A 17133-nucleotide genomic window follows, 5' to 3' on the forward strand; every position below is an offset into this window, starting at 1 on the left:
ACACAAGAACGGGGCGATGGGGACTAGGAGCTCTAGGGACGCACCTGCATCCCCGTCATCCATGAATCCCCATCGACGCCATTGTCGTGGTGCTCAACAACATCAAGAACACGCGAGGATGAGAGAGGGGAAGAGAGAGCATCACCTTACCTGTGGGAAGGCAGCGGGGAGCGTCGTCGTCGGGGCTGCGCGCCGCTGCCGCTTCACGCGACCACTTCTTCACCTGCGCAACGCCTTGCCCTGCTTAGCCCGTCTCGCGTCGGGTGTCATGTCGGGGATGCAATCCGGAGGGGATGAGACAGGGATTGGTACCGGATCATGGAGTGAGCGAAAAATCTAAACAGAGTCAGTTTTGATTTTAGTTTGGGCCAAAATGAACAACTTCAATGGGTCACATAAACACCAAACTCTAAACCGGCCTAATTTATTCTGCAGTGAATGAGCTGATCCAGGTGAAACGAACAGGGCCTTAAGAAAGTCGACTCAGCCCTATCATAGGCTTTTCATGTCTAGCTTGATGGCTGCAAACCCCTGTTTCCCTGTTAGAAGAAGACTATTGTTGGAGATTGAGAAAGAGAATTTTCCTTTCGTTGAGTGTGTCTATCTAGGTGGAGATGATTTTCTCTAATTTAAAAACTCCAGATGAACCTGCGTGGAATATTACTCGTGCGGATGAACCCAACCAACTTGGCCGGAGGGTGAATGGTGATACGGTGAAGGCAGACGCCGAACCAAACCAAAAGGCGAAGGCGAAGAAGACCAACCAAAGCAAAGCCAACGGGATCTCCCTCTCATTCCAGAGGACTCCGCGTCGTCAGGCCCGCTTCGCGTGCGACGCCGGCATATAGGGTTTCGCCGGCGCCGGCGATGGACCCACCCCCCGTGAGCCCCGATCGCTGGGGGCCCAGTCAGGGCGCTGGCGTCGGGCCCTCCGGCCTCCGCCGATATGGCCTCAATTTCTCCGCCTCCAGCCTCCTCCAGGCCCCCATCGCGGCCCTCCTTGAGTACTCCGGCGTAGTCCAGTCCGGCCCTGCCCTGGCGGCGCACCACCCGTCCGCGGGGCCCTCGTCGCCGTTGTCGGCGTCGGAGGTCGATGGTCTTCTCTCCGCTGCCGCCGCTGGGGACGGGGAGGTTTCGATCCGGATTCAGGGCGGCCCAGGCGACACGGAGGCCACGGGCGGGCCGGATGCGGGGACCTCGTCCGAGGATTTGATCGAGGCGACCGCCGGCTCTGAGGTTGACCAGGCCTCCGCTGCGGGCAGGGGTGCAGGCGCTACGGATGCGGAGGCAAACGGTGGCGGGGCCGGCACGTCGGGGAACGGGGGCGGGGACCGCGCGTACCAGCGCTACGACGTGCACCACGTTGCGCGGTGGTTCGAACAGATATTGCCGTTCTCGCTGCTTCTACTCGTCGTCTTCATACGGCAGCATCTTCAAGGTTTGCTTCATATCTCTCTTTCTAAATGCGCGTTCAGATATTGCCGTTCTTGCTGCTTCTACTCGTTGCCTTCATACGGCAGCATTCCAAGGTTTGCTTCATATCTCTCGTTCTAAATGTGCGTATGCTACTACTGGAACGTTGTGCACTTGTGCGGACCTAACTGTGGCAACTCAAGTTGTCAACAAGTGGTAAGGCTGTTGTTAAACAAACGGGGAATTTGGTCTTGAATCCACAAGAACTTCATTTGCCATTTGCTTATGTTTAAGTTTTTCATTAGGCTATACTACCTTTCGCTATGGACTCTAAAGCTGTAGTTGATGAAATTTAACTGATTAGTCCACTTCTATTAATGTTTGAAATTAGCCTGTTCTATCCTGTTGCCCTACTATGGTAGGGTGTATACTTTATTTTGTATGTTGTGGTTGAATAATCCATGGCTGTGAGTTTTACTTATGTTATTTTCAGCTGCATTGGTTGGGCACCTAATGCTGTTATACTTTATGTTTGTTGTGCTGATCTTTGACCTTATTCGGTTAATGAATCCACTGCAGAAAAGCATTGTAGTTTGATTTGGAATATTAGCTATGCTAGTGTAGCAATTGGACTTACTGAAATCAAGCTCTTGTATAGTTAGGAGTTGTTGATTCTCCTTATCTGACCGAGCTTCTCTACATCTATGAAGTGATGGCTTGAAGGAGCACATCTACATTTAGCATAATAGGCATTCCTTGTATGTGCACATTGTTAGATGCCTATGCAAATGTCCTTGTTGTATTTGCTATTTTGCTCTCATATATAGAGTTCTTGTTGTAGACGGTCTGTGTATATATTCGGTCCTAGTGTCCTCATATTGAATATGAGTGCTATTCATAACATGGTATGGAGAGCCAAAACTTAGGGTTAGAGTTATTTCTATCTTTACCTAATTGTTCCTCTCTCACGCCGTTTGTTGGCTCTGTCCCGTTGCCTTGCGGCTCTGCACATCTTCACATTTGGCCCTTTTGACTTGGCGGCACTCATCTTCGCGACCGCTCGTTGGAGTTCGCCCATCGGCTTCGATGACCTGTCTGTCGGTGCTTGCTCTTGCTTTCCTGCCCTCCTCTTGCTCGTGTCCCTTCCCGTCGGAGGCTCGGAGCACGTTGCAATCTCTCGCTCCTGTCGGCTGGCTCATCTGCCCGCCTTCATGCCTCACGACCACCTTTGTCGACTGCAATGGAGTGCCAGGGCGACGCCATTGAACAAGGTCTTGTTCATGGCCTGAACTGGGTGCTAGTTTCATGCGATGAATCTGACGATTCTTCCATGAGCGAGGTGCTTTGTGTTATGGATTCTTTGGCTGAAGTGCCTGACTTTTAAGAAACCTTTGTCGATGTTGATCAAAGTGATGCTATCGATGCCCTGCTATGTATGGCTTCTACTGATGCTAGCATATTTAAATCGGACAAGGAGCTTCAGGCAGCCAGTACTTTGCTGCTGCCTGTTTTTCTTCCTTGCATGTATGGTTCCTAAGATGAGGTCGTGAACGATGTCGTGATAACTATTTTTTGGATCGGCTGTGGGATGGTTCATGGCTGTTGATCGGCAAGGGAACCAGATGAAGCACCTAATATGAGAATATTGAAGAAGTGAAAAGGTATTTGTAAAGGATATATACCAGAGGCACCCAAGGAGTGTCAACAATGAAGATGTTGGCTAGTGGGACCAAGCAATTCAGGCCGAGTCGGAGAACTTAGACTCGGACTGGATAACTTGGATCTGGCTGCGGGACTCGGACTAGGATTCTGGGGACTTGGCCGACATGTCAGAACCAAACCAGCCTACGTGGACAGAGAAGGGAAGAGTGGAAGACAACATTTTCTGGCCTGTTTATGGTACCTGTACATCCTGATCTATAAGGGAACCCATATATAAAGATAGATATATATCTACTAGACTACAGGGAGAACAATTTTAGGCCGATCCTAGTCCTTATCTGGTACAATGCTAGATAAGTTTCCTGTAATCGCCTCCCTTGGACTAGAAAAGGTGGATGAGGCGTCCCAAGAGGGCAGAACACCAGATCATAAGAAATAGCCACAAGCATACTAGACGTAGGGTATTATTTCGCATAGAGAGCCCGAACCTATCTAAATTCTCGTGTCGCTTTGCGTTTACCTTTGATTCTCGATCTCGCGATCCACCCCATATAAATTCATTGTTGAAAAATCCTCGACAATGTTCAAGATTATCTTTCCTTCTATGTATGAGCACTAGTAATGTTTGACATTTTAGTGTTGTTATTGGATGTACTGTAAACAAATGTACCGTACCATGCAATGCTATTAATGTTTGCCATTGCTGTTATCCTAGATCAGGCAGACCCGCTCCTACATTTGTGGGGTCTAGGGAAAGGATAAATCGAGGCAAGCCTTCCCTTGCAAATGTGGAGAGGCTGCTTTGAACCCCAACCTGGTGACTCAGTGAGACATCTCTCACCACTGCACTGGACCTGCCCTTCACTGTTATCTTAGATCGATTGCAATAAAAATGAAGACTTCAAATTCTGTTTTCACTTTCCATTACTTGAATCAAAGCAGGACAAGCAATGACTATATCAATATAATTAGCAGAAAAGATCAGGTGTCTAACATAATAGCAATAAAAAAGACTTGATTCTAACCAACATACAGTTCACTGGCGACGAACTGCATGGCTTGATTTTGAAGTTGCAAATGACACTTCAGGATAATTGAGGGTAATTGGAAGACCTGCTGTAGGTCCAGAGTCTTCTTCATGTGAGGGATATTGTAGTGTTGGCTGCCATTTTACTTCATTGTTTCCATCATGCAAGCTGGTTGAGTTAGGAAAATACGATTGGCTCCACCGGATAGTTTTGATATGACTCATCAATTGTTTTCACAATTTCTGCAATGTTATTTGGTGTTCCTTCTAAAAAAATGCTTGGATTGCTGCAAAAACAAATCCAATATACAAGACATTAAGATCAGGTGAGTTGGATGTTGGTATGTTAGCCTAATGTCCCAACCATCAGATTGGACACCTTGCACAAATGCAGGATAATTTATGTCAGATGTAGTCTTTAGCATTGTATTGCATATTGCTAAATGAAGATTGGCATCCCACTTTCCCTAGCTGGCCATTTTGCTTTCAGCGCTGGTAGAACCTTGTTAACAAGAAAATCTCGGTAAACATACTTGGTTACCGATGTCATGGCCTTTGTTATAGGGGCACCTGCGAATGTAAACTTTTTGAGTAAGTGCCAAGATGAAAGTAGGTTAGTTAGTAGGAGTATAAAAAATGAAGCATGAAAAACCTCTGTCCCTATTTGGACTACACCTCTTTTGGTGGTTGCACGGCCACAAAGTGAAAAAAATCCCTATTTTACTATCAAATGTGCAATTACCACTTTCATCATATCTAGGTCGAGTAATCATCGCCAGAAACATAACCTTTTCTATGTTTTTTGGTTTTTAATAGTCTGTTCAGGTCTTTGCTCATCAATGTGAGATAATATTTCTGGTTCCTACGAGTCCTATAGACCTTTTTTTCATCAATGTACACAATATTGATCATTGGTTTGAAAAACAAGACATTCATCATGGACAAACAATATCATACACATGCTTTTTTTGTTTTCATCAATCAAACTAAAATTGAGATCATTATTTTGACGACGAAAATAACCTTCTTTGAACAGATTATAAAGAATGCTCTTCGCACCTAAGGCATTAGCAAGATCCCGAAAGGTAGTGCGCTGATAGGATCCTTGACCCTGTCGTGGTTGTGAAGTGCGTATGGAACTATGGATGTGAGATTGGGGGCCGTGGTCGGAACTTCCGATTTTGGAGAAGGGGTCAGAACAAAAAAACTCGACCTGCGGGGGTAAGATAGCCCTCAGGCATTGTATTAAGAAGACCTCACATAGGTTGGAAAACCCCTGAACATTCGTCCCACCCAAATGCAACGACACTGTAGCTCATGTGAGAATGACCACGACCACTGCTGGGCCTTAGACACGTGCTTTGTCATGGGACAGTTGAGAGGATTTTTTTTAACTCCAGCATGAAATTTGCTTCCACAGAGAGTTGAACTCAGGACCTGAGGAGTGCTACTTAGACCACCTAACCAACTCAACTAGAAGCAGAACACATGGGGTAATCTTTGAAGCCTGGAAAGATAATCTTGCTTGCCTTCATCCGGTTACATGGCCTCTATATTTATATTCCCTAGAAGGCTTGTTTTCCAAGTGATCTAGAGGAGGGCTCCTTATCGATTTGGACTCTTCTTGCCTAACAAATACTTTTATTTCCTAAACGGATACTGTTCACGCCTATTGTAATTTGAGCCCAAGTTTCTAAGTGAAGTATTTACTCGGTAACTCAATTGTCGCTGGCGGAGTTCAAAGAAAGCCATGATTGAAATGGCAATCGGGGCTCTGCTGTCCCCCCTTGGTCACTATGAATGACCCTAAAACGACGTGGACAAATGAATGGAGGGAGTAGTTCAGATGCATGAATCTTTCCAGGCATTTAATGTGTCTGTCAGGTTTGTTGCAACATACTTATGAGTTATGGAACAACTTTCTTTCAATAAGAACCTTATACTCTCTTAGAGAATGGAAAATGATTGTCAGAATGTCAAACTAAGGTTAAAAAACATTGTTACCTTTTGTGTTGCTTCAATTGAGTGTGCATCAACCTGAACATGATAGGAGTCATCTATTCTGTTACTGTCCAGCATTTCTTTTACTTCAATAGCCTGAAAATGTCCTTTATTATTTGTGCCACACTGCCACTATGATGAGTGGTCAGTTATCCATGTAACTCTATAATTCTAACTAAGTTATTATCCTGTCAATCACTCTTTTTTTGGAGCAAAGGTTGTTGGGAGTGCCTGAGTGTCCACTAATGGAAGGATTGTTTTGTGTGCAGGTTTCTTTGTCACAATTTGGATTGCTGCGGTAATGTTCAAGTCGAACGATATATTGAGGAAGCAAACTGCCTTGAAGGTTTGATGACACATTACTTTATACATTGTTGAACTAGCTTAATGAACTATTTGACATATCAGGCATGTACTTAGCCAGCCTTTTTCCTTTCTGTTACCTTATCAATTGGAATGACTGTCATAGTTTATCTGCAACAAAGGGATGTTTTAATGGTAATCGATATAAAATCAGAGTCAAATACTGCATTTTCTAAGGCATCATTGTATCAGCTTAAAATGTTCTCATCTCATAGTTATCTTGCACCTATGCTGCCCATTGTGAAATTAGAACAACAAGTACATGATCTGATCCATATCAACTCATCAGTTGATCTTGAGTTATGTTTTACCACTGTACCAGTCAGTACCACGTTGCGCAATGTACTTGTCATGCTTGTGTTAAACTAATCTATTTGATAATGTAATAGCTTGTTATTACTAGTATCTTAATATTTCCAACTCCTGCTTGCTTTTACAGTAATCTATTTGATAATGTAATAGCTTGTTGCCTTGTTATTACTCTTATCTTAATATTTCCAACTCGTGCTTGCTTTTACAGGGCGAGAGAAAAATATCTGTACTCATTGGTATTACAGTAATCTTCATGATTCATGTGTTTGGCGTATATTGGTGGTACAGGAATGATGATCTTCTCAGACCTTTGTTCATGCTTCCTCCAAAAGATATACCACCATTCTGGCATGCGATTTTTGTCATCATGGTCAACGGTATTACTGATTTGAATTTGGCCATATAGTTTCTCAATTGTATTACTGCTAAATATTATTTAAGCTATATACACTTGGCTTTCTCTAGTTTACTATAGATTAAATATTGATGTACTAAAATATTTTGTTATATTGAATACATTTTATTGACTGTTGAAATTGCAAATGAACTTTCTTACAATTTACTTCCCCAAGTGTTGATATACTCTAGTGTAATTGATTTTTTGTTCTTCATTCATTAACCATATTGTTAGATTTCATAAGGTATGCTTCTGAGGATTTTTTTGTATAAGGTACAACAGAGAGACTACTATTTTAGCGCTTTCACACAGACTTTTTTCATGTCATTGACTTTTTTCACTGAGTCATTGTAGAAATTGTTTTCAGATCGTCCGACTAATCGCGATTAGTCGGCCTGATCGGTACTTTGGGCTCGATTAGGGTGCTCGATTCGATCAGCTCACCTGATCGTCCATATCGTCCGATTAGTTGGCGATATGGAGCGATTAATCGGGCTGATGAGCGATCAGTCGATCAACAGGGTAGTCCATTAGGTGTGTTTGGCTGGCCCATAATTAATATAACTAGCCGTCCAGAGCCCCCGTCTCTTCTTCCCTGGAGACCTGTACCCTGGAGGCCTGAACAACTCTTCTTCCAGGATCGGCGGCTCCCTTCTCTCCCCCTTCTCTCTCCCTTCAACACCCTTCTCTCTCCCTCGGAGGCTCGGACACTCCTACAGAGCTCCTGTCTTCAGAGTTCAGACTTAAGTTCAGAGCTCCCGTCATAGTTTCATATAGACTTGCTGGTGCTGTTTTCAACTTTTCATGCTGCTGCCTTGTTGGTGAATTGGTGATCATTTCAGGTTTGCTGCAGCATCTTGGTCATATAGTCTAATCTCTTTATTGAGTTTATTCTAAGTATAGTCTATAGTCTATACTCTTTGTGCTGGAAATATGCAGGACGACCAGATGGACGATTAGGGTCGATCAGGGGCGACTAATTGCCCTTATCGTCGCCTAATCAGCTGATTGCCCAGTCAGAACGATCAGCCGATCAGGCGATCTGAAAACACTTAGAATCTTGCAAATTCATGAAGTTTTCTTCAACGAAATCAAAACACCTGTTCCTGAATTAATATAGTTTTAACATGGAGCTGCAATGGCACAACTGATTGGGATATTGTGTTTCCTTGAGCCTATTGTAATTCATTGTCATTAATTTTTTGAAAACATTCTTTTAGAAATAAACAAAAATATTTGAATTTTGGACTATAGCTGATATAACGCTATGCACATTGATGTATAACCATGAGTTACTTCCAGATACAATGGTTCGCCAAGCTGCAATGGCTGTCAAGTGCATGCTGCTTCTGTACTACAAGAACTGCAGAGGTCGTAACTACCGTAGACAGGTGACATCCTTTTCAAATTTTTATGCATTGTTTTGGATCATTTTTGGTATTCTCTTGTTTGTGGTTCTTAGATCATGTCTGGTATTGGTTAATGTATAAATATAACTTTCCACAAATCAATGTGTTAAAAGTGGTGCTGTGCTAATAATGACTCTCCATGACTATGTCACTACACCTTTAAAGTGTGAGCTTTGTCGTACGTCTCTCCACCCGCGTGCCTCCTCCCACCGAGTGTCCCAGCGGATAAATTCCTCCTCCCACGCGGAATAATCAGGGGGGGGGGATTCGAACCGGGCTCCTTTGGTAGAAGATCTTGTCTTCACCACTAGAGCTCGTGCCCGTTTGTGTTATGCAAAGGAGAGATATTTTAATAATATATACTAATAATTTAAAATAAAAAGAATATAATCGCGTTTGAATAAATATCTCATATAAACAAGGTCTACCTATATGATATATAAAAACCGTAGCAATGTACGAGCAACTAATTAGTGATTGTTTTACTTGCAAGGGGATGCGAACTTTGTAAGAACTGAATCTGTGTAGTTTGTGTGTGTTCTTTGTTGTACTCCTTTCTCTCCTTTTAATGAAATGATACAGTCTCCTGTGTTTTTTATAAAAAAAATTGTAAGGACAATGCAAACCAATTAAATTGTCCATAAATCGTTGCTGCCATTGTTATGTATTTACAGACATATCAGTACCTATGTTACCTCATCTTTTGCTCCTACACTGGATTATATTGTTTGAGCTATATGCCAGTGTTAGAGGTGTATGTTGTCATGTGAGGCAAGAGATTCACCCACAAAGCAAAGAAGGCAAACACAGCAAATCAGGAAAGTGGCTAGATTGGCATCAAATTGAGGGCAATTCTGGGCGCACCATTAGCAGGTGCAAATTTAGAAGCTTAGTAAGAGTGATCTGGAGAGAATTAAGGGGTGATTGGGTTGCCTAATGGCTATGTATACTGTGAGGTACCATGAGAATATGCAAGCAAGAATTAGAAGGAAAAGCCTTCCCTCTTGCTTGGCCGTGGGCAAGAAGCTTAGCAAGAGCGATTGGGAGAAAATTAAGGGGTGATTGAGCTGCCTAATGACTGAATACTGTGAGCTATCATGAGAATAGGCAAGCAAGAATTAGAAGGAAAGGCCTTCTCTCTTGCTCTGCGGGTGCATCTTTTGCCCCACATGACAACATATGCCTCTAATTCTCTGCAACTGTAGCTTTTCTAAAGTTTTTTTAAACAAAAAACTCTAAAAACCAACACCCTAACATATCAAAACCTGAACTTACCAACCAGACAACTATACTCCTTGTTGTGGCCAAAAGGTTCAGATTTTGGCGTATAGTTAGTAAGGGTTTATTTGAAAGGGAAGCTAAAAAAGCATGATGGTAATGGCTTTGTTTCCTAAATTGACACCATTCTACTAAATTAGAGTATGTAGTAGCTGGACAACATTAACAAACATGTACACTTGACACATTTCTAACAATATTTTTAAACATTTAACTCAGCTTCAATGGTAAATTTGAATTTGTATCATATGTTGTGAATATCCGATGAGACATCCTTTATTGTCAGCAAGGTTCTTAATGCATCGCCTAGGTTGCACCTAAGGCCAGCCAAAACACACCAAGCTGGAGTACTGCCTCAACCATCCACACGTTTGCTCCAATCATCCGTGTCACTGCAAATAGCGGTCCTGCTTTGTCAGCGGTAATTGCAGAAGTAGCATAGGTTTTACCTAACAGAAAGCAGAAGCAGCAACTGGAGTGCACCTTGTCGCCGAGGGAGACTCCAGCATGACGTTGTGTGCTCAGGAGCATGTCCAGTGATGGCAGCCACCAGTGTAGGAGTGGTGGGACCAGGAGTAAATGCAAGACATGCTGCCTTTATTGAGAGGCTAGTGGCCTGTACTAATCTGTGTCTGCATGGACCTCAACCTTTTCACAAGACCATCATCTACCACTGCCTGTGTTGTGCCTTCCTAAGTGTCCCCTTGATGGAATGGCACTCTGGCTGACCTAGGTTGACTGGTGGCTTGGCTGGCCCGTCCCTTCTCCTTTGTCCCTTTTCTTTCCTCCTCTCCCTGCTGTTGTTTTTGCTGTTTTTAGGTTGCTATAGGCACCTGGAAAGCTGGAACATAAGAACATTGTTGTACAGTAACATGTGTGAATTTTTTCCCTTCTGTTAGAACAACCAATTAGTATTGCAGAATGTTACACTAACTACAATTCTTCCTTTTTAGGGCCAAATGTTAACCCTTGTGGAGTACCTTCTGCTTCTTTATCGTGCTTTGTTGCCAACTTCTGTTTGGTATCGTTTCTTTCTGAACAAGGAATATGGGAGTCTCTTCTCATCTTTAACCACTGGACTGTATCTGACTTTCAAGTTGACTTCGGTAGTTGAAAAGGTACCACTGTTTGCTGCACTCCGTATGTAAATCATTCACTTGAAAGCATACTTTGAAGGACAGGCCTGACCTGGCACAGTGGTGAGAAGCCTTTCCACTGTGCCAAAGGTTCTGGGTTTGAAAGCATACTTTTAAGGCTTGCCTCAGTTATTTCTTCCCCAGACCCCACTCATGTGGGTGCCACTAGCACTGGGCCTGTCCTTTTACTTGAAAGCATACTTCTTATTTTTGACATTGTGACTTCCAGGTTCAGTCATTCTTGGCCGCGGTGAAAGCACTGTCACGTAAAGATGTGCATTATGGGTCTTATGCGACTGCAGAACAGGTAAAATAGACCTTTGGCTGGTCATGTCACTAGCATGTTCTTTCTAATAACTGGCAACAAGGTGACATTAGGTGATCCAAAATGATATAATTTAAATTGTTAACTGTTTTTTAGAGTTTTAGAGCTCATGCTCGTCTTTCAACTCAAGGTTAAAGGCACATCTGTCTGAGGCAAAAAGAACTAGGAAGGTACGGATCACCTAATGAGGTGACTAGGAGAGTAGTCCTGTTCCCAACAATGACAAAAGAAGGATGAGACAGGTGGGGGATGGGAAGAAGAGAGTATCCCAGTGTCTGGAGTGGTGTGGTAGGAGGCATTGGGGTCAACCACCTAGTCAGTGATGGCAGGAGAGTTAGGGTCATCATGCTAAATGAGTTAGCAAGTGATTGCTGATCCCACCCACCGGTCCAAGGGGTCCATGGCTGATACAAGGGAGGTAGTAGCAGGAGGAGTGGTGTGGGACTGAGGGTGCCGTGGGGGGTGGTCTGAGGGGACACCTGGAGCCGCTGAGGGTGGGCACCACGACGAGAGTTAGCTTTGCCGAGGCTGGGGTGGGTGTAACGGTGGACCACCCATGGACAGGCTGGGCCACATGGAGATGTAGCCGGTCCACAAGTTGTAGAGGGATGGCCAGGGTGTGTCAGTCTTCCCACCACCACCACCCTGACGTCGAAAGACGACATCAACTGTCTCTAGAGCTAGATTTAGGACTACCACTAGGACCGGTGCTGGGAGGAAGACATGGAGCTCCCAACATCGGTGTAGGCGAGCGCGAAGAGGAATATTCTGAAGCAGGTATAGAGAGGTCATACGTGGAGAATGGGCCCAGAGCCGGAGTTGTCGAGGGCCGTGATGGTGTTGGAACGGAGCCGAGTTCCCTTAGTGAGCTCCTCAAGAAGGTCATTGCGAACCTTGTGTAAGTAGAGGAATGGGACAAACCACGTGACCTAGGTATATAGATGACCGTAACTCTCGTTGAGGCCCCAGAGGAGGTTGACGACGACTGTGTGATTGGAGATGGGCTCACCGAGGTTGCGGAGAGTCTGTCATGCCCTTTATCTAGTGGCAGTACTGGGTAACATAGAGGCCCCCCTAGATGAAGATTAGAAAAGGTGTGTCGAGGTGTAGAGCACGAGCCTCACGGTTACCAAGGAATTGCTCCTCAATCGCAACTTAGGCCTAGCTAGCGGTGCCACTACGCTCGTGGACGATGTCTTGTGGATCGACGGTGACAGTGCTAAGAATCCAAGAAAGTACCACACCGTCCATCGGATACCTCTCTGTTCATACTCCGACATGGCAGTGATACTGTGTACCTCCTCCTATATGTTGACATTGTGCTCACTCTTTTTCGGGTTCGCTGCACTGGATCATTACCGTCATTTAGCATGAGTTTACAATGAAGGATTTGGGTCCTCTTCATCATTTTTGAGGGATTGATGATGAGCATCGCTCGAATGCTCTGTTTCTTTAGCAATGCCATCACATTTTGGATATCTTGGAGCACGCTGGCATGCTGGACTCTTAAGCCATGTGCGACATCGGTGGACACACATGCCAAGGTCTTTGGTGACGGTGCCACTCTCAGCGACACCACTGCCTATCATAGTCTTGACAACGCTCTTAAGTATCTCACCTTCACTTCACTTGACCTGACATCACATATGGTGTTCAATAGGTCTCTCTACATGAACGATCCTCGGGAGTCGCACCTGAGCATGGTCAAGCGGATTCTTCGGTACCTCTAGGGTATTGTCGACTACGGGCTTCATCTTCAGCACTCCTCCACACATGAACTGATTGTCTACACCGATGTTGACTGGGCCGGGTGCCCAGACACCTGTCGGTCTATCTCTTAGTCCTCCAAGCGTCAGTCCGTGGTCTCATGCTCTAGTGTTGAGGCTGAGTATCGGGTTGTCGCCAATGGGGTGGCTGAGGCGAGCTGGTTGTGCCAGCTCCTCCAGGAGCTTCATAGCCCCCCCCCACCCCCCCCCACCAGGAGCATACTTGTCTACCGCGACAACGTTAGTGCATGTTGAGATCGACCTTCACTTCGTCCGTTAGCGCGTTGCTGCCAGGGACTCCTGCATTCATCATGTTCGGACGAGCTTGCAGTTTGCCGACATCTTCATTGAGGGTCATCTCTCCTCGTTGTTCTTGGAGTTCTGGTTCAGTCTTAACATCTGACGTGGCTAGGGTTTTGATTGCGGTGGTTAGACTATTGTATACCTGTCTAAATGTTATGGACCTAGAGCCTTATAAGTTATCCAATGATTTTGTTGTGAGTCCTTAGGATTTGAATTTGAAAATCCTGTTATTAGTTGTTTTCTTATTGTTGGGCCTAATGCAGGTACTTGCTGCTGGTGATATGTGTGCCATTTGCCAGGAGAAGATGCATGTGCCTGTTCTCCTTCGCTGTAAACATATTTTCTGTGAAGACTGTGTTTCCGAATGGTAATATTCATCGTTTGCTGTTCCGCATGCACTGTTCTTTGTATCTTTGTTTTGAATCAGGCATCTAGTTGAATATGTTTACTGTATTCTTTGGTGTGCTTTAGAGTATTGGAATGGGTATTATTCAAAACAGAAAGGCCATTCAATCTAAATTTAAGTACCAATAATGCATCATGAGAACGTATGACTATACCACTACATTAGAGTTTAACAGAGTATCTATATCTTACTTGCAAGAGGACCTTTGCTTCTGTTGATGCAGCAGGAAATATATATGCAGTTTAAAATGAAGTTTTAGTATACCCGGATATGATAAATAGATTTGGCTTGTTTAGTCTTGTTGGCAACGTAGAACGTATCCTGTGCTTAAAGAGGTACAATGCTCACGTGCATATTTTAAATCTGGGATATTCATCTCACATTCAAAGGCAGCATCCATTTTTTACGAAGAACCCCTTCCACCAAAATTTTACGAGGAACCCCTTATGGGTGTTGTCATTGAATGTAAGATGAATGTCCTAGATTTAAAATATGCACGTGAGCACTGTGTGCCTCTTTGAGCACAGGATACATTGCCCTAGTCTGTTTACCACCCTAGCTACTTGTTATGAACTTGGGTCGGATGTGTGATTACGGGTGACAATGAGCTCTAAATTTGACACTAAGATTTAAGGATTGGATCGGATTATGATCGGGTTCTATTTTTATTTATTTTTGAACTAACATTTATTTAGGGCCTTATCATTTTGTGAAGAAGCATTTGGATCGCGATTCATTACCACCCCTACGTGTGAGTTATCTTAGGACAAGGTGCTTCATGGGGGAGCGAGGGGTGCTTGACAGGAGTGAGGTCAAGCCTTGCTACCCTGGAGCTGAGAGTGAAAGAGATAAATAAGGGCAAGACCAACTTGTTCTTGCTTTATTTATGGTACTGTGTTTTCTTTGTAGTCTATAGTTGATGCAGCAAGTCAAACTTTGAAGAACCTCAGTGAACCAACTCTATTAATCCTTGCCTATCAAACCAAACAACTGGAACCAATTGAAATGACGTTAAAGAAAATGACAATCAGAGCTCCTGTTTAATCGGCCGCTGTTGTGCTCTCCACTTGTCACGGCTGGTATACATATTATGTCATAGGGCCCCACATACTTCTAGTGGGCAGCATGTCTGGATGGTCATGGAACTAAAACACACCCATAAATTTCTCTTGTTGGGTAGTATCTCAATGCTTAATTGTTTGCATTACTTTTGCCCGTGATCCTCCTATCTAATAACAAACGAGAAGTGACTGATTGCTATTATGCTGTTTCTAGGTTCGAGCGAGAGCGGACTTGCCCCTTGTGCAGAGCATTGGTAAAACCTGCTGATATCCGGTCATTTGGTGATGGTTCTACAAGTCTATTCTTCCAGTTGTTCTAGACTGCAAGCGGTAAAATCCTAACATAACAATGGACGAGCTATTGCATGAAAACTCGAGTGGAGGTCCTTTTAACGCCATCATGTGAAACCATCTTCCGCAATGTTGAGATCAATGTGAGAAGGTTCATGACAGTCACGACAGTGCAGTCGTTATTTGTTTATATATTCAACCAAATAGTTTACAGAGCTTTTTAGTTGCAACAGAGGCAAAATGTTTCCAGCAGACTGCTTTCAGAGCCTTTAGAACTCTGCTGGACAAACAATTTGATCGTTGAGGTCTGCTGAGCCGACAACCGTATGCCTCCTGTAAAATTCTGGTATTTTTTTTTAATTTTTTTTTTGCATATGTGGGCTTACGTGGGTGTAACTGAAATTTGAAAGTACCGCTTGCACAGCAAGAATTGCCGGTGGGGGTTGAAAGTGGTAAATGAATGTAACTGTAAAGCGTTGTTACATGAAGACAAAAATTTCCACCCGTTGCAACATAGTAAATGCTGACAGACGCGACTTGTGTACTGTTTTAAGTTGGGTTGATTAGGTTTTCTAACTATATAACTTTTGCTAAGTATCTTAGGTCCTGTTTGTTTGAGCTGAAGTTTTTAGAACTTTTTTTTAAGAGCTGCTGCTGGGCTTTTGATCCTAAAAAGTTAATGATAGTTTTTGATGATATCATTAGTTTCCTAAACACATGAAGCCACATGAAGCCCATAAAACCATACTTTTCAGTTTTTTTAATATAAACGTCACTTTTCTAAGTTTCTAGTTTTTCGGAAGCTGAACAAAAGTTGGCTTTTCACACTAAAAAGATGGTAAAAAGCTCAAACAAACAGGATCTAAATATACAATATAACTAGATACGAAACAGGATCTAAATATACAATATAAGGTTGTCTCCAACAAGGAGCGGTAAATGGCTCTGTACGCTAAATATAGCGGATGGAGACATTCGCTACGACTCCAGCAACACACGGTAAAACCTTCGCTAAAATATAGCGTGCCTTCGTCGTCCTCGAAATGTGGCGGTCACGCTACCGCCCGCTATAATTCTCGCGCCGTCTCCTCCCTTTTGCTCCCGCGCTTGCTCGGAAGTCGGAACCCTCTCGCCGTCTCGCGCCCGTCGTGCAGCACATCGTCTTCGGGGTTCTTCTCCGACGACGACGAGTCTGCCCGCTTTGGCAAAACTTCTCCTTCCTTGGCCGTGCACGCTCCTCAATCTCCGCGGCAGCGGCGACGAAGCAGATGACGAGGAAGAACTTTGCGACGGTCGTGCTCGAGCTGGGGGCCCACCTGGAGGCGTGTGACTACGTGGTCATGACGACGCAGAAGACCGGCACCCCAACGGGATGGCGCCGTGTGCTTTCGATCTGCAACAAAAATCGTCGATCCCGCTCAGAGCAGCGTCTAGAAGCTTCTGGATTCGTCCGTGGAGACGATGGGATAGGAGGGAGGGTTTTGGGACAAAGCGCTTGTTCTTTTTGCCTACTTCAATTTTTTGTTCTATTTTGATGATGTAGCCATGTAAGATTTGGTCAGCGAACTCAAGGAAGACAATGCATAGCTCAACGATTGTTGTGCTCCTGCACAGGTTAGGGTTATCGTTACTTGTATCCAATCTCTTTTGTTTTGGTTTTGGCTAACTTGATGATTTCATAATGGAAAAGCAGGATGAGCTCGAGAAGGCCAGTCAGGAGAATTCCTTGCAGATATTCATAGTAAGATTATCTATCCAATCTGAAAGTTCTTTTCTAGCTACAATCATTTAGTTGTTTGGTTCTATAAAATAGAGATTATTCTGTGTAAAACTAAAATGTTGTTTGGATTATATGCATGAAACTAAACTGAGGTTTGCTAATCTCTCCTTTGCCTATTATTTCAAGTGGACAACAGCAACCTGAGCATCTTCCCTCCTTGGCCATTGCATATCAAATTCACAGGGTATCAGCATGCATCATGA

General features: G+C 44.0%; 1 protein-coding gene across 1 annotated transcript; it reads left to right on the forward strand.

The window, feature by feature from the left end:
- The first annotated feature begins 786 nt into the window (after positions 1–786).
- LOC100283780 (uncharacterized) lies at positions 787–15543 on the forward strand. Its single transcript, NM_001156679.1, is given in 8 exon segments — positions 787–1438; positions 6373–6449; positions 6987–7155; positions 8478–8566; positions 10816–10980; positions 11228–11305; positions 13656–13759; positions 15074–15543. Coding segments are annotated over 8 exon segments (1359 nt in total). The 5' UTR covers positions 787–867; the 3' UTR covers positions 15180–15543.
- Positions 15544–17133: the final 1590 nt, after the last annotated feature.

Source organism: Zea mays, chromosome 6 (genome assembly GCF_902167145.1).
Source record: "Zea mays cultivar B73 chromosome 6, Zm-B73-REFERENCE-NAM-5.0, whole genome shotgun sequence".
Lineage (NCBI taxonomy): Eukaryota > Viridiplantae > Streptophyta > Magnoliopsida > Poales > Poaceae > Zea > Zea mays.